This window comes from Corvus hawaiiensis, chromosome 20, assembly GCF_020740725.1.
Source record: "Corvus hawaiiensis isolate bCorHaw1 chromosome 20, bCorHaw1.pri.cur, whole genome shotgun sequence".
NCBI classification, from domain to species: Eukaryota; Metazoa; Chordata; class Aves; order Passeriformes; family Corvidae; genus Corvus; species Corvus hawaiiensis.
In genome coordinates, this window is record NC_063232.1 from 10,895,582 (window position 1) to 10,915,548 (window position 19,967).

Sequence of the window (19,967 nt, forward strand, 5' to 3'; positions counted from 1 at the left end):
CTTTTGGTGTAACTTTTAATCTGAATATACTCAATCCCAGGCTCATCAGGAGTAAAGAGACTACAATCCTTATATGTTTTTATGTGACATCCTATGTGACATGACTACTTGCAAGGATTATTGGAATTTAAAGGCAGAGAAATGGAGGTGTAGAGGACCTGCTGTGCTGTCCTGGCTCTTCCCTCTTCCCCACCAGCTCTCCCTTGCACACTCTGTGTGCTGCCCCAGCAGCAGATTCTGCTCCCTTTTTGCTGCCCCCGAAGCCCCAGCCAGCACATTCCCACCAGTGCTGGGAGTCCCTGGGCCGGGAGGCTGCTCCCTTTCCACATGGCACTGACAGGACCTCCCAGGCAGTGCACTCCCTCCTGGAAGCGTTGCCTTGGAAGGGGATGCTCCATGAGCTCCCTTGACACATGCCATCCTCAACCTGGGCACGGACCTTCCTGGTGCATCCACATGTTCTTGGTCTTCTTCACTTGTGTTTCTTTGCAGGGATGAAGGCAGAAAGCTTCCTGGGGTCTCTGGTGATCCTCAGCCTGTTCCAGGCATCTGTATCCTCTTCCTACGGTATTGTCCATTCCTCAGGCTTTGCAGGTCGGGATTTTCTGAGTGGGAAAGACAAAGCTAAGTCTGGAAGAGCCTGAGTCACCCAGCAGTACAGCCCTGAAGAGGTGCCAGAAGGAGCACAGTTAGTACTGCCCGTGGCACCAATCTTGGCTCTTTCAGGTTTTTACCAGTTCACATCCCACCTGATCCCTTAAAATCAGGCAAAAGGAGATCAGTTCTCAGCACTGGTCCATCCCCATGGAACGCGGGTCTCCCTCCCTGTGCCAGCACCTGGGAGAGCTACAAGGGCCTGTGGAGTGTGGGGATGGGGCAGTCACTCCCCCTCTTCCAGCCCTGAATCACTGCTCCAAAACATATAGAGACCTCCACCTGTTAATTGACAATGTCAAATCCTTATGAAAAGCACATGCCTGGATTTTCATTTGTCTCAAATTGTGATCCAGGCAATAGTTTTTCTCATCCGGATTGTCCAAGAGCTGAACTCTTGGCTGATCTGGGAAGATATTTAAAAGAAACTGGGGGGATTTGGGAGATATTTATCTCTTTTGTGCTATTTTCTGAAGTTTTCTTCTTCCCCAGAAGCTGTAGGAAAGTGCTGTCACTCAGAGAAGCCCTCAGGTCCTGTCCCTTCCCTTTCTGTGACCTACAGCCAGCATATGATGGAGATGAAATTCATTCTGGGAGCTCCCCCGAGGGCAGGAAGGGGAGCAGTTAAAATGGCAGGAGGTTGCAGGAGGCACTGGGGAAAGCCGTGGGGAAATTGGGCTGTTTATAGAGTCAGAGAATCACAGAATGGTTTGGGTTGGAAGGGACCTTAAAGTTCATCCCATTCCACCCCTGCCATGGCAGGGACACCTCCCACTGTCCCAGGCTGCTCCAAGCCCCAATGTCCAGCCTGGCTTTGGCCACTGCTAGGGATCCAGGGACAGCCACAGCTGCTCTGGGCAAGTGCTCTGCTGTGAAAGGGCAGGAGGGATGGTCCCTGCACCTCTCCCGGGGGCTGTTTGAAGCCTCCACTGATGGAGGGGCTCTCAGACTCCCCTGAGGAATATATTTTTACACAGATCGCCAGAGAGTGAGCAGCACTTGCCTCCAGCGCTGTCGTGCCCAACCCCCGGGTGCTGGAGGCGCAGGAGGCTCCCTGCCAGCACCCTCACCTCTGCTCTTCCCTTTCGCTGCTCAGATGTGCCGCTGGAGCTGCCGGACGCGTCCCTGCTGAGCAGCGTGGCCGAGGCCCGGCAGCGGGTGGATGCTGCTTACAGGAGCACGCGGGACCGGTGAGAGCCGGGCTGGCTGTGGCACCTCCGTGTCCCCGTCTGTGTCCCCGTCTGTGTCCCCGTCCGTGTCCCCGTCCGTGTCCCCGTCCCTGTCCCCGTCCCTGTCCCCGTCCGTGTCCCCGTCCGTGTCCCCGTCCCTGTCCCCGTCCCTGTCCCCGTCCGTGTCCCCGTCCCTATCCCCGTCCCTATCCCCGTCCCTGTCCCCGTCTGTGTCCCCGTCCCTATCCCCGTCCCTATCCCCGTCCCTGTCCCCGTCCCTGTCCCCGTCCCTGTCCCCGTCCGTGTCCCCGTCCGTGTCCCCGTCCCCTCCTGCACCGCAGCTTCCCCCGCCTCTCCTCCCCGCAGCACGGGGACAGCCCGGTGGGGAGCTCCGGGAGCACAGCGCGCTGACCTGCAGGATTTTGTCTGCTCACCCTGATTTTACACCAGTCTCTTGGGTCACCAAGATCTGCGACCTCCTCTGGGCTGCCCCTCCCAGCTCGGTTTTCACAGAATCACAGAACCGTGGAATGGTTTGGGTTGGAAGGGACTTTAAAGCTCATCCTGCTCCACCCCCTGCCATGGGCAGGGACACCTCCCACTGTCCCAGGCTGCTCCCAGCCCCAATGTCCAGCCTGGCCTTGGGCACTGCCAGGGATCCAGGGGCAGCCCCAGCTGCTCTGGGCACCCTGTGCCAGGGCCTGCCCACCCTCACAGCAGCACCTGATGCTATTGCTGGGCTCTGTTCCACCCCTCAGAGTGGTCTGAGCAGGAGCTCTGAGTTGAGACCAGCACAGGCTTCTGCTTATTTCCAGTGGTTCCCTCCCTTGGATGCAGCAGACAGCTGGATGCTGCAGTGAGGATATTTTGTGGGACTCCCAGCCATGCTTTGGGAGTGTCCAGGTTCCTACCAGCCCGTACCTGTCCTCTGCCAGCAGCCACACTCTGAATCCTCTCCCTGGCTTGGGGACCCCTCCAGCTGAGAGGAGGCTCCAGCAGCTTTAGGAGACATCTGAGGCCTCTGGACAGTGACAGATATTGATGATATCTGGATAACAGCTGAGTGAGATTTGGTGCCTCATGGATGTGAAGCCCTAAGATTTGCCTTCTGGCAGGTGGAGCTGGGCAGTTTCACAGACTCCTTTCCTCGAGTCCCCCTGCTGCTCTGTGGAGGGTGCTGGGAGCAGCCCTGGCCTCTCCCAGTGATTCTCCAGCAGTTCAGACTTGGGATGGGCCGTGCTTGATGCTCAGGTGTGCAACTGCAGCATTCCTGGCCCTGCCCCATTTCAGATTTTGGTTTCTTGTCCCCTGTAGCATAAAGAAGAACCTGCAGAACAATGCCTTGACCCCAGCAGAGCTCCTGAGGTATTTCAAGCAGCCAGTGGAGGGGACACGAGCGGCCGTCCGGGCAGCGGATTATCTGCAGACCACCCTGAGTCTGCTCAAAGAGAGGCTGCGATGGGCTGTGAGGGGGGACTTCAACGTCACAGGTAGGGATCCCCCTTGCTGGGAGGAAGGCAGAGGAGGAAGACACAGGGTTTGGTCACTGGGGCTTGGGAGGAGGGAAGGAAAAGGTGTTGGGATGGGCTGTGACAAATCTCTCCCATGTGACTGCTGGGAGGCAAAGCTGAATTATTCTTCTGTGCTCTTTTTCCATCTTAAATACTACTTGGGGGTTTTTCAGTTAGTGAAAGTGTTTTGTGCACTTCCCTGGCTCTTTCTGCTGTATTGAGGTTCAGGTTCCAACGGGTCAAGGTGTGGAAGGCTTTGCCAGATGTTCCTGTGCTTGAGCAGGGAATGAGCTAACCCAGAGCTGACCCCCAGTAGCCTGACCCCAAGGAAGGCAGCTCTTCAGCCAGACCTCAGACAGCACCAAAGTCACGTCACCGACACGACACCGTCCAAACAGAGAATGGGGAGGTGTGAAAGGACATTCGGTGTCTGTCTGGAGGAGCAACATCCTCTCTGAGATGGAGTCAGGCCAGGCCAGGCTGCTGAGAGAAGGTGGCAAATCAGGGCCAGTGAGAGGAACAGCTCAGGGACACACAGGAAGGACTCCTGCTGTATAAATATGAACTCATGGGGATCATGGAATGGTTTGGGTGGGAAGGGACCTTAAAGGCCATCCAGTCCCATCCCTGCTATGGGCAGGGACACCTCCCACACCTTCCACTATCCCAGGTTGCTCCAAGCCCTCTCCAGCCTGGCTTCAAACACTTTCCCAACATTACAGTAAAACACTGGCAGGACAAGACCCATCATGGGGTGCTCTGGCTTTGCTCCAGCACAGGATGACCTGGAAGGTGATGACAGAACTGGCTGTGCTCAGCTCCAGCCTCTCCATCCAGGACTGATGCTCCAGTAACACTCCAGAGCTCTGCGAGGGCCACCTGGCTGCCACCTCTCACTCGCCTGCCCAGGGGCTTTTCAAACTGTGCTGTGGCCCGGACTGTTGGTGGCAGCAGTGACCAGGAAACCTCTGAGGGATGGGACGTGCAGTGAGAGCAGCAAGAGCCAAGAGGGAGCATCTTCCCTATGGAGAGACAGACTGGGAGAGCTGGGGGTCAGCCTGGAGAAGAGAAAGCTCTGGGGAGACCTTAGAGCCCCTTCCAGTGACTAAAAGTGCTTATAAAAAAGAGGGAGAGGGTTTTTGCATGGATAGATAGTGACAGGAAAAGAGGGAATGGTTTTAAACTAAAAGAGGAGAGCTTTGGATTATATGTTTGGAAGAAATTCCTGGCTGTGAGGGTGCTGAGGCCCTGGCACAGGGTGCCCAGAGCAGCTGTGGCTGCCCCAGCCCTGGAAGTGTCCAAGGCTGGGTTGGAGAAACCTGGGATAGTGGAAGCTGTCCCTGCCCATGGCAGGGGTTGGAACAAGATGGTCTTTAAGGTCTCTCCAACCCAAACCATTCCATGATTCTGGGACTCTGTAAGACTTTTCTTGTTGAGCTCTGCCACTTAGCTCCCCTGCAAGGGGAGTGCACAGCAGAACACAGTGCCCCTGGGGAGCCCAGCCACAGGATGGTTCTTTTCCAGGCAGCTCCGAGCAGGGGTGACACACACTGGGAGCTGCTTCCAGGGGGAAAAACTTGTGACACCCCCTAGGATGGCTGTGGCTGTTTGCATTTTATGGGGGAGATAAAAAGGGAGAGGAGAGGAAGTGCCAGTACTAGAAAACCGTTCTGCTGCTGCATGAGCCTAATGTGTGATTATAAATAAGATTTGACCACAGCTTTGCTGGGTTTGATGCTTTCCAAACCAGAAAAAGCATTTGCTGCTCAAAGAGCATCCTCGGCACATCTTCGAGCAGGACAATTTAAATGACAGCACACTGTGGTTGTGCAGATGATGAGGTTCAGTACAGGGGACAGGAAGGAAAACCTTCTCCCGAGCAAACCCAGCAGGGCCAGTGTGATCCTGGGTGTTTTTTCTCCCTTGTTCCCCGCCAGACTTGTTGACTCCTGCTCAGATGGAGATGATTTTCAAGGCCACTGGATGTGACCAGCAGGATAAGAAAATAAGTTGTGCTGCTTCTGGCTACAGAACCATCACTGGCGAGTGCAACAACAGGTGAGGGGCTATGTCAGCAAGAGGATGGATGGATGGATGGATGGATGGATGGATGGAACAGGATGAGAGGAAATGGCCTCAAGTTGTACCAGGAGAAGTTCAGGTTGGACATCAGGAGGAATTTCTTCCTGGAAGGGGTGGTTGGACATTGGAACTGCCCAGGGGGCTGGTGGAGTCCCCATCCCTGGAGGTGTCCAAGGAAGGAGTGCACATGGCACTCAGTGCTCCGGGCTGGTGATAAGGTTAATGTAAATGACTCTATGGATGGATGCATCCTCTGTAAGTGGAACTGGACCCACTTCCCCAGGGATGACCCACGCAGGCACCTTGGTATAGGATTTCACACCCCTCAGTATTTCCTAGTAATGTGTGGAGCTGTTAATTCCAGTCCTGTTTGGAAGGTTCCTGGTGATGTACCTGAACCAGCTCTTTGCCAAAGCAGGAGGAGCTCTCTGCTGGGGACAGACTTTGTCTGGCCCTGTCCCTTGGCAAGGTCTCCAAGGGTTTCTGACCTAAATCCATACTGGGCATGATGTAGCCATCCCCTTGCCCCACACTGTGTGTGGGAGGAATCTGGGCACATGGGCTGGGAGAGCACCTCCTGCACCTCCCACAGCTGGAATGGAGAATGTGGGAGACATGGGAAGCTGCTGAGCACGGAGTGTTTGAAAGGGACAGCTCAGAAACATCCCCTGTACGAACAGAGCTGGAAAGCTCCTGGGAGCAGCTCAGGCAGAGGAAGGAGCTCAGCCAGCTCTCCCTGCCCCGAGGTGCTTTATCCTTCAGGGGGCTGTGTAAGAACTAAGGAGAGACCTTCCTGCCTCCTTCCACTTCAGGGGGATGTGGGTTCTGCAATAAGGACAGGTCCATTATACCTGATCCAGACTTGAGGCCCTGGGGAAGGGGGGCTCAGCTGTGCTCTGTCTCTCCACTGCCCTGGGCAGTGCTGCACCCCTGTGGGTGAGAGGCCACCACAGAACACCCTTTGGACATGCACTCCAACGTAGAGTATTAGTACTCTGATAAGGTTTTAATGGTCTAATCAAACTACAGTCATAGAGTCACAAGCTGGTTTGTGTTGGAAGCAATTTTGGAAAGGTTTAAAGGTCATCCAGTCCAACCCCCTGCCATGGGCAGGGACATCTTCAGTAACGACCTTCAAAAGAACCAACAGCGCGGTAACCTCACAGTCCAAATCCCCCAATTTCTGTTCGACACTGTAGGTAATTCCAGTCCAAGGCTCTTCCCCTTTCTTTGGTGTTCAGCTTCCAGCTTTGTTTTCCAGCCACAGTTTGAGGTTGAGGACCCTTCTTCAGGCTGGATCAGGCTGGAGTTCTTGCCTGGGAGAAGCTGAGGCTTGGGGTGGATTATGAAAGGTCTTTTCCAACCTAAACAATTCTGATTATTGTTGTTATTAATGCTGAGGTTTACTGATAGCACCAAACCCATAGAGCTGCAGCAGTTCCCAAACCACGGCGTGCTCCCATTCCAAGGTCCATGTCTCTCCACATCCACAAGCTCTTGGCTCTGTTTGCTGTTTTCCCATTGCCCCTGACAGGAGGAACCCATCCCTAGGAGCCTCCAACAGAGCCCTGGCCAGGTGGCTGCCGGCAGAATATGAGGATGGCGTGTCCGTGCCCCGTGGGTGGACGGAAGGAAGGCGTTTCTCTGGATTCCCCCTTCCACTGGTAAAGTTTGTAACAGTCTCAGAATGCAGTGTCAGGGCCTAGGGATTGTCAAGTTCTTGGACAGGCCACAGGCACCGAAGGGCTCCTCCAACAGCTGAAGTTGTTGATCAGGTTGGAGGAGCTTAAATTCACCAGCTTCAGGGTGATGGTCTGAGAATATCCAGGGAGATCTATTAGGAAAGCTTCCTAAGTCCCATGCCTTCAGGAAAAGCAAAGAAAAATTAATCTGATTGCTGCAGAATCACAGGAGGAATGCAGAATTACACAATATGTTCTTTTAAATTGAGTGCGTTTAAGCCAAATTATTTTACTCACCTTTTTTGATTTGGTTTTTGGCAGTTTTTGTTTCCTGAAAAGCAATTATGGAGAGGATAAAGTGAGCCAGGGAATCCCCAGAACAAAAAATACACGGCCAGAAATGCTGTGTGGGGGTCCCTGGGTGGGTGAACTGCAGGGGTTGTGGCTCTTGTGGCACCTGGATGTGAGCATGGACACTTGATGTGGCTTCTGGTCGCTTGAGCTTGGTGCAACAACAGCTCTGATGAGGAGCTGGGGTTGTGTTCATGGATTTGTTGTACTTCCTAGCCCTCCTGCACAGCACAGTGTCCACTTTTTCTGTAGTAATACATGAACATGGGGGAACTGTGATGGCTGGGGAAGGGATGAGAAGGGAGGAGAACTTTGAGATAACTTCCAGAAATTCCCAGGGACTCTTTTTTCCACACTTCTATTCAAAAAAAGTATTTTAAAATCTGTTTTGTATCTGTTTCCCAGGCTTGCTTAGCTGTTTCCCTAAGTCCATCAAGGGACAGTCTTGGCCTGGGGGCTCAGATCCCTGCCTAGAGCCAGAGCAGGGCAGTGCTCAGCGAAGGGCACTCGATGATGGTGACACCTTCCTGTGCAGATAGATTTGGGGTTTTTTGTCTGCAAAGCACCAGAAGTGCCTTGGGAATTTTTGCTGATGACCCCGCAACTGGGTGCACCTGTTCATACAGGTCATTTCCCAGCAAGGTGTTCTGCCTCCATCCCTGCAGGTCCGACAAGTGTCCAACGAGATCGTCCGCTTCCCCCCGGAGCAGCTCCGGATGGACCAGCAGAGATCCCTCATGTTCATGCAGTGGGGCCAGTTTATTGACCACGATCTGGATTTCAGCCCGGAAACCCCAGCCAGATTCCCCTTCAGTGGTGGGACAGACTGTGACACCAGCTGTGCCAAGGAGCCTCCCTGCTTTCCCATCCAGGTACGGGCAGCCTCCTTCTTCCAGAGGAGGAAGGGACAGGGCATCTGCCTTCCAACCAGGAGACGCTGGTGGCTCTCCCGGCCCTTGGCCATGGAGGAGCATCCTCCCAGAACAGGCCAAGGAGGTCAGAGCACTCTGTGTGGTGGCAGTGACAGCACTGCCAAGGCTGTCCCTGGGTTTAGGCACAGACACAGCCTTTTCCAGGTTTCCAGGCATTTACCCATCTCCCTCAGCAAAGGTTTTTGTTTGGAGCTGTAGTGCAAAGGCAGCACGGGTGATGCCTGGAGAACAGGAAATGTCACAGACAGACACTGGGGAGTGTCAACAACCCAGAAAATCCATGGGACTTAAGTGCTCTGTGCACGGGACAAGGGAGTGCCGAGATCTCCCAGCAGTGCCTGCGGCGTTAGCAGGAGCCACATCGTGGTCCCTGCTCCAGTAGATCACAGAATCATTTAGGTTGGAAAAGCCCTCCAGGACCATCGAGTCCACCCTGTGCCCAATCCCCACCTTGTCCCCAGCTCAGAGCACTCAGTGCCACCTCCAGGCCTTCTTTGCGCACCTCCAGGCACGGGGACTCCAAACCTCCCTGGGCAGCCCCTGCCAAGGCCTGAGCACCCTTTCCATGGGGAAATTCCTGCTGCTGTCCACCCTGAGCCTCCCCTGGCCCAGCCTGAGGCCGTTCCTTCTCCTCCTGGCCCTGTTCCCTGGCAGCAGAGCCCGACCCCCCCGGCTGCCCCCTCCTGTCAGGGACTTGTGCAGAGCCACAAGGTCCCCCCTGAGCCTCCTTTGCTCCAGATCATGTCCATGTCCCTCCTGCAGCCCTGCTCTCCTGCCTTTGAAGTTCTGCTGCAGCTCTGGCTCCCATGTGTTCCCCTAATTCCTCTCAAGGAAAAGTATGATGGGATGGAGCATCATTGAGTATTTGCCTGATATGCATTTGAGAATGCAGGCAGGGTCACAAGTTTTGGATGACAACTGTCTGTGGGGTAGACATGGAGATAAGAAAACTGAGCCTTAAAGATTCAATCCAATGTATTTGTTTTCAGGGGAAAAACTTTAGGAATCCATAGGACTTTAGGAAAACCTAGGTGTCTCCAGGCTGTTTGGGACTTGGGCTCCTAAAGCAGCATCTCTGCTGTCAATCTGACCCTTCTTCTCAAGATTTATGCCCTGTGAGAGGGCTCCTGCCTGTCTCCATCTCCTGAGCCGCTGATGAATTTTCCTTTTCTCTATCTGCAGATCCCACCCAACGACCCCCGAATCACCAACAGGAGGGATTGCCTCCCTTTCTTCCGCTCAGCTCCCACCTGCACGCGGGGCAGGGCGATCCGGGAGCAGATCAACGCGCTGACCTCCTTCCTGGACGGCAGCGTCGTGTACGGCAGCGAGGCGGCCGTGGCCAAGCGGCTGCGGGACCGGAGCAGCCAGCGGGGCCTCCTGGCTGTGAACCAGAACTTCACAGACAGGGGCAGGGCCTACATGCCTTTCGGCCCCATGAGGAAGGAGCCCTGCCTCAAGGCCAGCGGGGCAGCTCGAATCCCTTGTTTTTTTGCGGGTGAGTTGGGTGCTGACACCCCAAACCTGGAATCTGAGGCAGACAATTCCACCAGCTCCAGTTCACTTCTTTAGTTGTTTGCTTTTCTTATTTAAGTAGAAAATAGAATGGAGCAAAACATGAGAGACTGAGGCTGTGCTAGGTAGGAGGAAGGTATTCACCATCTCCAAGTCTTCTTTGTCAGGATAAACCTGGAGTGAAGGTGTCCCATCCACGCTCAGCAGCTCTGGTGCAGGGCCCGAAGTGACCTAGGGACCAGTGCCATGATGGAGCTGAGCAGGCACAGCAATGGCAGCCTGGCCTGGAGGCCATGGCTGGTCCGTACTTGTCATTCCATGGGTGCCTCTATCCCAGCAGGAAGGGAACAGCTGTGTAACTACTGTGCTGGGGCACAGCAGGAAACATTTGTATGTCCCTGCTGCACTGTGAGAGGAGCTTGGATCCCAGCTGGAATGAGCATGAGGCCAATACCAGACCAAGGTGGCCTTTTAGGGTGTGTTCCCACCACTGTGAAGGCTGAGGGAGCACTGGGAGCACTCCAGCCATCAGGACACCCTCCTGCTACGTTTACCCTTTGTCATGCTTTTGGTATCCCCTTGACCCCTTCTTCAACTCAAAATAATTCCTCTGGTCCTGGGCACGGGCTCCCAAAGCCAGACAGGCTCCCAAAGCCAAGCCTTCCCTCCAGCCAAATCCCTGCACAGCCACCTCCCTCTTCCCCACTGCTGTCCTTTGCCACGTTCTGTCACAGAGACAGAGCTGACCTCACGGATCCTTAGCACTATTCCCTTCTCCTGGTCCTGCTACTGAGGACCAGGATGTTGCCACGAGCCTGTGGGACCCCAGAGAGGGATGTTTCTGATACAACTCATGAATTAGTGTCTCACTTCCTGGCCTATTTCTTTTGGAGAGCAGGACTTCCCGGCTGGCTCCTGCTGGCTCTGAACACGCCAGGCTGCTTGTGGCACTGCTGGAGAAAGCTTGAGGGCACAACAGATCTCATCAGCTGTGGAGCTGCTTTCTACTCCCTTGGCCCCCTTCACATCTGGCTGGAGTTCCTCTGAACATCCCCATGCTCCTTGCAACCCATCAGCTCCCTCCTCTGAAGCTCATGGTGTTTCATGCTCCCTCCAGGCTCCCACAGCCTTCCACCTGCCCATGGGTCATTCCGTGTGTTCACCTGCTCCCCCAGTCCCGTGAAGGTCTCTCCTTGGTGAGGACCATGCAGGACCTGTGGCCAAAGGCATGTGCCCAGTGAGAAGCAGAGCAGCCAGGAGTATCAGGTGCTTCCCAGGAGGGGCTTCTGGCCCCATGGGCTCTCAGTGAGGAGCAGTTCCTGTTCCATAGCTGGAACAGACCCATCAATTCTTTTACAGTCATCAGTTCAGGCTGTTTTGGCAGCGTCTTTGAAAATCCAGTGCCTTATTTGTGACTTTTCCGGTCCCTGAGAATTGGGGGAGTTTTACACGTGCAGTTGCCTCACAGGGCTCAGCGTTTCCTCCCAGAGCTCTGCTGGAAGCTCTGGCTGGATGCATTCTGCTCATGGAAACCTCACAGTGCTGCTTTTGTTCCTCCTTCCGCAGTCCCTCACAGGCAGCCTTTGAGAGTGGATGAAAAGGGCTCCGTGCCAAGTGCAGGAGCAAATGCCTCTATTTACTGTGGGACAAAGGGGCTGAATACAACATGTTTACTTTTCTCTGAGTGCTTGTCTATACTCTCATCACCTGCTTGCTCTTGGGTTTCCTGCCCCAGATGTTTGAAGAAGGATTTGATATTTCATTGTGATGCTGTTTGTAATTTATTCCTGCAAGTTGACTCATTTTGCTTTTCCTTTTACTCCCCAGAGAGACTGTGACTGTCACCTTGCTTTGGCCACAGTTTCAGCTGGTTTGAAGGAGGCCTTCTGACTTTCAGAGCTCCTTGGGCCATCTTGACTTCCCTCTTCCCGTTTGCATTTCAAGCTCTGAGACCAAATGTCTCTGATATGGAATCCTGGAGAACACCTCCTTGTATTTAACTTTTTAAGTTGATGCTCCCAGGCCTTCACTGAAACCTTCCCCACCTCTCTGCGATTCTCAGCACAGCTGTGACCTGTCCAACCCGGTGCTGCCCAATCCTTGGTTTCCTTCTCCTCCTCTGTGTTTCTTACCCATTTCCTTCACAACACAAATATTGAGACATCTAAAAATTCCCCTGTGCTCGCTTCCCAGTATGACATTCCCACTCCAGTGCCGTATGTGCCCCTCCCAGGTGACACCCGTGCGAGTGAGATGCTGGAGCTGGCCTGCATGCACACACTCTTCGTGCGGGAGCACAACCGCCTGGCTGGAAAGCTGAAGAGCCTCAATCCCCACTGGAATGATGAGAGGCTCTACCAGGAGGCACGAAAGATCCTGGGAGCCATGATCCAGGTACCAGCCACCATCCCACCTGCCCTGGCTCTGCCTGCAGTCTCACAAGGTTCACGGGTTAGGCTGTGCTAGTGTGGGGTGGTGAAAGGGTGCAGGATTTTGGGGTGAAAGGACCAAATTCTTTCTACCAGCCCCTTTCGACCAAAGCAAAATCACAGAGATACCTGAAATGACAAACACAGAGGGGTCCTCCTGAAACTTTGATGTCCCTCTACTGTTAAATTTACAAAGTGCTTGATGAAATTTTTAATGGCACATTTTTGTTTGAGGAACAGGCAAAAAAATCAGAGGAGAAGTTTTTTAACCAGTGTTTTGCACCTGATAAAGATGGTACTGGAAATCTGGATTAAAACTCCTCTGGGTTGTGAATCTCTTCCTCTCAATGATTCCCTGCCTATGGCAGGGGGTTGGAATGAGATCTTGAAGGTCCCTTCCAACCCAAACCATTCTGGGATTCTGTGAAGAAGCCCCATGTGCTGGTGGGTGCAGCCAGTCATGGTGTCTCCTTGGGACTGGGCTGCACCCCAGACTTGACCCTGAATGGGATCCTGGGGTCACACAAACACCTCTGTGCTTGGGAAGCACCTCCCGAGGTCTCTTGTCCAGCCTCCAGTTTGGAGCAGGAATGGCCTCAAAGCCAGATGAGGTTTTACAGCTGGCAGGAAAGGCTGGATCCTATGAGAGAAAGGGACATGGGGTTTCCAAAGGCACTGCACCTCCTTTGAAACCTGTCTTCTGAGCTGGTTTAACAAAAAATAAAAAGCAGGAATATCAAAATGTTTATGTTTTTATGCTGTCAATTTAAATATTATTGTATTGCTGAAAAACCATGCTGGGCAAGGCAAACACTCGAAGGATTGTCCTTAAAAGTATCATCCCATCATTGTGTTTACATCAATGGTTTCATCTTCATGCAGTTTTCAGACAATCCATTTTCTCCTACGGACACAGAATTTGATTTTTTTTTTTTTTCAATTATATTGTGCTGCCTTCTCAATATCCCAGAGAGACATGAGAGCAGGACTGGAAATTTCTGCTGTGGGAGGACTCAGGAGCTGCCCGTGGGTGGTGTTACCCCTGTTATCTGCCAATGTTATCTGTGCCATCTGAGGCACACAAGGTGCAGTTCTGCCTGCCTGCTGGGAATGGTGACAAGGAGGCAACATTTGGGAGGATTTGGCAGCCTTTTATCTTCACAGAATCACAGAACCAATTAGGCTGGAGAAGACCTCTAAGATCATTGAGTCCAACCCATTATTATGTTGCTCTCACCTGCCAGAGCGTGGTGGCAGAGAGAACGTGAACAACAACTTTGCTTCCACAGAAACTGATGGCACAGAAACTGATGAAGACATTAACAGTGCATCCTTTCCTTGTTCCCCCCTAGATCATAACCTACAGGGACTACCTGCCTCTCCTGTTGGGATGCAGGTTCCGGAGGTTCATTCCTCACTACCGGGGCTACAAGGAGTCTGTGGATCCTCGGATATCCAACGTCTTCACCTTGGCTTTTCGCTTTGCTCATGCTGCAGTCCCCCCAACTGTTGGTCGCTTAGATGAAAATTACAGACCCATAACTCCTGAAATTCAACTCAGAACCTCCTTCTTTGCTGTCTGGAGGATCATTCAAGAAGGTAAATCCTTTCTTGCAGCTCTGCAGTATGGATTTATTTCATTCCTCCTTTTTTGCCCTCTCTGGATGAGCTCCTGCTTCAGCCAAATTTAAAAGCATTTTGCATTAAATGTATTAAATGGCCTTTACTACCAGCCAGAGCTTTCCCAACAGAACTGTTCCCTGTAGTCAAGGGCAGCCCATCATGTTACAAAATGGTCTGATTGCTTAATTGCTGTGGCCTCCAAGAACATTATTCAAAGTATTTTCTTCTTAATTCTTTAAGCGCAGGAAAATTGATTCTCAGGTAGTAGAAGCTTATCATTAAATATAAGCTGTGCTCACCTCTCTGGGGCCTCTTACACACACACCAGCCTCCCTGCACTGCTCACACGTCCCTGCTTCAGGTGGAATTGATCCCAGTTTCCCTGTGGATGGGATTTCTCTGCAGGAGGGATTGATCCATATCTCCGGAGCCTCATGGCCAACCAGGCCAAGCTGATGACACAGCAGCAGATGGTGGTGAGCGAGCTCCGGGATCGGCTGTTTGAGCAGGTTGAAAGGATTGGGTTTGATTTAGCTGCCCTCAACATGCAGCGCAGCCGAGATCACGGCCTTCCAGGTAAGTCAGCTGTAGGAGCAGAGCTTACAAAGGAAAACAAGTGGAAATCAGGCGTTTTTGTGATTAAACATTGAGAAACTTCTCCAGCCCATGCTTGGCTGAAATTACTCAGGAGTTGGATTCAGTGATCCTTATAAGTCTCTTCCAGCGCAGGACCTTCGGTGATTCTATGATGCTCTTTCCCAAACCTTTTCCTTGTTTCTGAACAACCACAGGTAAGTGGGTGGAGGCTGAGCACTGAAGGCACAGCCTGGCTGAAGCTGCAGGAGACACGTGGAGGCAGGAGAACACGGGGCATTGCACAGACCAGAGTCTGGTGTTCAGTGACTGACTCATTTCTATTTTATTGGTAAAATAGCTCAGCAACAAGTTTGCAGGAGTGGAATTAGGGCTGTAAGTCCCCTGTGACTTCTCTGCAACCATCTGTAGTCCACACATGACTGGAAGAGCAGATTCCAATATGTAAAGAAAATCTCATTATAATGTCTCTATTAAATCTGTGTCCCAGAAAAAAAAAAAAAACAACAAACAACCAAGCATGTCAGAACCACTCTCAGGGCTCTGCAAAACCAGTGTAATGGCATTGCAAGATGGTCTTGAGAAATAGATTGTTGATGGGACTTCAGAGCTGACTCCTGGGTGGGTCCTTGCCCAACAGTGTCATTAGGCTGATGTAAGTGCCCGGAGCTGCTGTGTCAGCAACATCGTGAGGGATGCAACAGGGCTCCTGTTTGAAACTGGGATGAAAACTGAGCTGGATCCACGGGTTTTAAGCCCAGTCAAAGGCTTTGTGGTACATCCAGGTGCATCATCAGCTCACAGAATTTCTCTGCCTTGGTCACAACAGAAGGTTGTGATTTTTTCCATGCTTTGTTGAGGAACACCATCATGCAAAACCTGATGGGAACCACAAATCCTGAGTTTCCAGACCTAACATGGTGGGAGTGACATGTATTTCTAGTGAATTTGGGTTTAGCTTTAGGTCTCAACCCACCAATGAGTGCTGCTGTACTCCTTTATATTAGACATCCATTAAGGTGGTGATGGCATAGCAAGGTCAAAAACCCTCCCTAATTAATTTTCTGATTAAGAAAATTCTCTGTGTCCTGGAATTGTTTGACAGTGGTGTCATCCAGGCACCATATGGTGTGTCTTTTTCTCCTAATTCTCCCTGGTCTTTAGACAGAAGACAGTAGGTTTGGATTGGATATCAGGAAAAAATTCTTTCCTGTGAGGGTGGGCAGGCCCTGGCACAGGGTGCCCAGAGCAGCTGTGGCTGCCCCTGGATCCCTGGCAGTGCCCAAGGCCAGGCTGGACACTGGGGCTTGGAGCAGCCTGGGACAGTGAGAGGTGTCCCTGCCCATGGAAGGGGGTTGGAATGAGATGAGCTTTATTATCCCTTCCAACTCAAATCATTCCATGATTCCCTGACATCCTGCTCACAGCAGAGGGGTTTGCTGCAGCATCATCTCATCTCCTCCACCAAGATGCAGAATTATGCACCATTTGTGGCCCAGTGGATTTTTGGCTGTTTGCAGTCCAGAAAAATTAGTCCAGCTGGCAAAGTCTGGTGGCTAAAGTAACTTGGGCTGTGTGGAGTGGGTGGCTTGTCCCCACGGCTGGACAGGGACCAGCTGTGGGGAAGCACTTGGTCATCCTCCTGTTATGGAGAGAGGGGTCATCAACATCTTGTCCAGGTTCATTTTCAGTGAAGGCAACGTCAGTTGCATCCCTGCTGAGTGGAGCAGAACATTGCTGGAAGGTGGTGGAACAACTCCCACCTGCAAAGACACGGCTCTCCCTAAACAGGAGAAAGGCCAGGCAGGAGGAACTGGCTCTGAGGAGCGGGAAGTCAGTAGCGTTAACAGAAATACAGAAAAATGTTTTAAACATTTTGGGACCCTGTAGGTCTCTTTGCAAAAGAGAAGGAAAAATCTTTCCAGGAGGGGGTGGCACATTAGTGCTCTATCTGCTCTGACATCCAACTACTTGCAGGTTACAACTCCTGGAGACGATTCTGTGGGCTCTCACAGCCCACTGGAGTGAAGTCACTTGGTCGAGTGTTGCGGAATCAGAAGCTGGCAAAGAAGTTCCTGCAGCTCTATGGGACACCGAAGAACATTGACATCTGGATTGGGGCCCTTGCAGAGCCCTTTGTGAATGGAGGCCGAGTTGGGCCCCTCATGGCTTGTCTCATTGGTACCCAGTTCAGGAACATTCGTGATGGGGACAGGTAAGAGGGGAGCTGGGTACACCAACCTCAAAGTACAGGGAGGCTGGAGTTTATGCAGATTTCTTCACACAGATCTGAAAACCACTCCAGTTGTTTGTTGCCTTTTTTTCAGTACTCCTTCAAAAGTTTCTTTCTCTTTGTAGTGATGTGCTTATTCCTCATCTGATGGTTGAGATCCTGCGCTAAGATCCCTTCCCAGTGAAGTGATGTCTCACTATTTCTTCTTCCCAGCCCAGTTCTGAACTGGAACCCTCTGCTCTGACACGTGGCAGGGCTTGGTCTTTGCTTGTGGTGGATGTGGTGGGTTGGGGTTTTCTTGTCAGCCAAAATCACTTCAGCAATGCTGAGGTTTCAACACACCTGAATTCCTCCTTCTTCTCCTTGAGGTTGCTCAGGGGCTTCAGGTGCAGCAGTGAATTACGTTCCCCATCTAAAGCTGAATTTATGAAGCAAGATCCCTGTACCTGCCAGCAATATTGCCTGAAAATGGGATCACAACCCATGTTTCTGGGAAACGATTGTGCTGAGAGAGACACCAGGATGGGGGGCTTAGAGGCAAACAGTCTGCTGCATGTCTAGAAATCCTGTCTTTATGGCAGGAAATGAACCCTTTTCTAAAAAATTGAGTAATTATAGGTCTTGTTCCAACATGGCAATCATGTGGCTGTAACCCCAGCCTGTGCACAGTCTATGCAGCCTTTCCCATTTGAAAGAGGGTGCCTGTGCCTCATCTGAGGGCAATTCATTCAATTGCAGCTTTGTTACATGTCCATGGCCAAAAGAAAAGCAAGGCAATTATCCAACTGGTGAGTCAGGGCTCTCAATTTAAATAACAGAAATTCAAATTTGTTATTGGCAGAAGAAGTTAGTGTTAATGGGAAATAATATTGTGGGAGTCATGAATGTGAAGAAGGCAGAAGGCAAAAATCTGTTGTGTCTTTTTCTTTCTCCTGCAGGTTCTGGTGGCAGAACCCTGGGGTTTTCACTCCTCGCCAGCGCTGTTCACTGGCCAGAATCTCCTTGTCAAGAATAATATGTGACAACACCGGCATCACTAAAGTATCAAGGAATATCTTTCGGGCTAACAGATACCCCCGTGACTTTGTGAGCTGCAGTCAGATCCCAAAGCTGGACCTCAGACCCTGGAAGTCAACGAGCACTGAGGAGCAAGGTATGATCTGCAAACAGCAGCAGATCCTGCCTGCACACCCCTGAGAAAGCCAGACCCTGTGGTTTAAAACTGAGCTGCCTGACATGGGGCTGGACCTGTGTGCCAGGTACAGCTTTAGATGCTCCACTTCACCAGGTGTACTCAGAGTAGCTCCTGCAAAATGCAGATTTTTTGGCAGACCAAGCCAAGTGCCCTATTCTGGGAATTTTTTTAACAAGGACAGGCTGAGGGAGCCGGGGCTGCTCAGCCTCGAGAGGAGCCCCAGCTGAGAGGGGCCCTCAGCCCTGGCTGTCCCTGGCTGCAGGGAGGGCTCAGGGCAGGGCCCAGGCTCTGCTCCGGGGCCCGGCAGTGGCACCAGAGCACCGGGCAGGGCCTGAGCCCAGCAATTGCCCTGCACAGGAGGCAGAACTGCTGCCCTGGGCAGGGCCCAGCCCTGAACAGGCTGCCCAGGGAGGGACTGGAGTCTCCCTCAGCGGGGATATTGCAGAGCCCTCTGGGCACAATCCTGTGCCCTGTGCTCTGGGATGGCCCTGCCTGAGCAGGGAGGTGGCACCAGGGACCCTCTGGGGTCCCCTCCAGCCTGGCCCAGCCTGGGATTTTTTTCTGATTAATAGCCTTTCCATTTAGCCCTTCACTGTTGATGCCAGGGTTTCCTGCCTGGGAAACAATGCCCAGACTGAGGAGGCTGCTCTGTCTGTTGAGATGCTGTTTGTCAGCACATCCTTGTAAGGCCAAAAGCAACTCAGCATTTGAAAAGGAATTCCCAGTCTACTGAAGGGTTTCTGGTTTTGATCTCTGCTTGTAGAGTTGTTGCCTATATTTACACTATTTCTCTCAGATGCCTTCAGGATTTGTAAAATTCTTGAGGTCTAATTCCTTCCAAAATACTCCCTGAAATCCGTGGGAAGTAGATGCAGGGAAGAGTGGCTCTCCCCGGGAAGGGCAGGCTGTTCCAGTGCCTTTTCCTAACAGAACATCCTTCCTTTCCTGACAGTCAGGTCCTGCCACACTCTCATAATACCAGTTTTTGATCCCTCTTTTCCAGCTTAACCTGTGGAAACAAATCACACAAGGTATAAGGGAGCTAAGGCAGGTTCTTTTCTGTTAACACAAAGCTTTTTATCTCCTCTAGAAAAAGATTCTGGTGACTTTAAATGCTGAACATTGAGGATTTCCCAGATGTCCAGACTCGGGAAGCTGCTGAGGTGGATTATTAATTTTTACTGTGTTTATGCTTTTACTGCCTGCAATGTTTGAGCATGGTTCTGTCATTTGCTCAGCTTGATTTGCATGAAGCCTTTACAGTGGGATGGAGCCCAGGAATGAAAGAACTTCATGAAGAGATGCCCCAGATCTGTGCAATCACTCAGTATCACAAAGCCAAGTGAAATGAGTTATCCAGAGGCTGATCCCAAATCACACCAGCTGCTGGCTTAGGCCATAGAACCACACAATGCTTCACCAAGATTTACTGTCAAACACGTTTTGGACCTTACTTTTAAAATTTTCAGCCCCCACAGAATGCTCCAGGACATTGCAATGACAGCTGATTTTTGTTCTCAGATTTTTTTGTTTGAAAGAAACAAATCCTTCAATTTCCAGAGAAAATTTACTAAGGGCAAGATGCCTCAGAGAGAAGCAGAAATAGTTGTCCTGCACCCAAACACACTGTCCTAAAATGCTCTGTGCCAGGTTTTGCTCCAGCATGGAAGGAAAAATTTGCCACATGGAAGAGAGTTTTCTCACCACTATTTCCCATATTCCAGAATGCCCAAAACTTCCTCTGATGTGACAGAAACCCGTGACAAGTTATTCCTGAAGCCTGGCACGAGCCAGCATGGCTCACTACTGGACTGTAGAGCTGTGGGATGTGGCCTGGTAAAGATAAGAACAGTCTGAACATACAAGAAAGTAACAACTATTCTGGTTTCAATCCAGTTTTTTCCCTTTTTCTGAAAGGGATCAAACCCACTTTCTCCTCCCTCTGTAGCCTGCTATATTCCTGTTTATTGCTTAATAAATTGCAATTTTGGGCTGAG

The 19,967-nt window shown here is 51.7% G+C and overlaps 1 protein-coding gene across 1 annotated transcript; it reads left to right on the forward strand.

Annotated features, from left to right (window-relative positions):
• Positions 1–492: 492 nt before the first annotated feature.
• On the forward strand, positions 493–19,967 carry LOC125336434 (eosinophil peroxidase-like). Its single transcript, XM_048324943.1, has 13 exons — positions 493–567; positions 1,751–1,844; positions 3,138–3,313; positions 5,272–5,392; positions 6,951–7,080; positions 8,115–8,321; positions 9,564–9,879; positions 12,130–12,290; positions 13,678–13,924; positions 14,354–14,524; positions 16,520–16,757; positions 17,714–17,928; positions 19,061–19,967. The coding sequence occupies exons 1-13, from the start codon at positions 495–497 to the stop codon at positions 19,087–19,089; spliced, it is 2,178 nt and encodes a 725-aa protein (XP_048180900.1). The 5' UTR covers positions 493–494; the 3' UTR covers positions 19,090–19,967.

Excerpts from the sequence above, each read along its gene's own strand:
- LOC125336434 (XM_048324943.1), top strand. The coding sequence starts at position 495 with ATGAAGGCAGAAAGCTTCCTGGGGTCTCTGGTGATCCTCAGCCTGTTC. Across the intron at positions 8,322-9,563 it reads CTCCCTGCTTTCCCATCCAG|ATCCCACCCAACGACCCCCG; the intron begins GTACGGGCAGCC and ends CTCTATCTGCAG. Across the intron at positions 17,929-19,060 it reads AACGAGCACTGAGGAGCAAG|AAAAAGATTCTGGTGACTTT; the intron begins GTATGATCTGCA and ends TATCTCCTCTAG.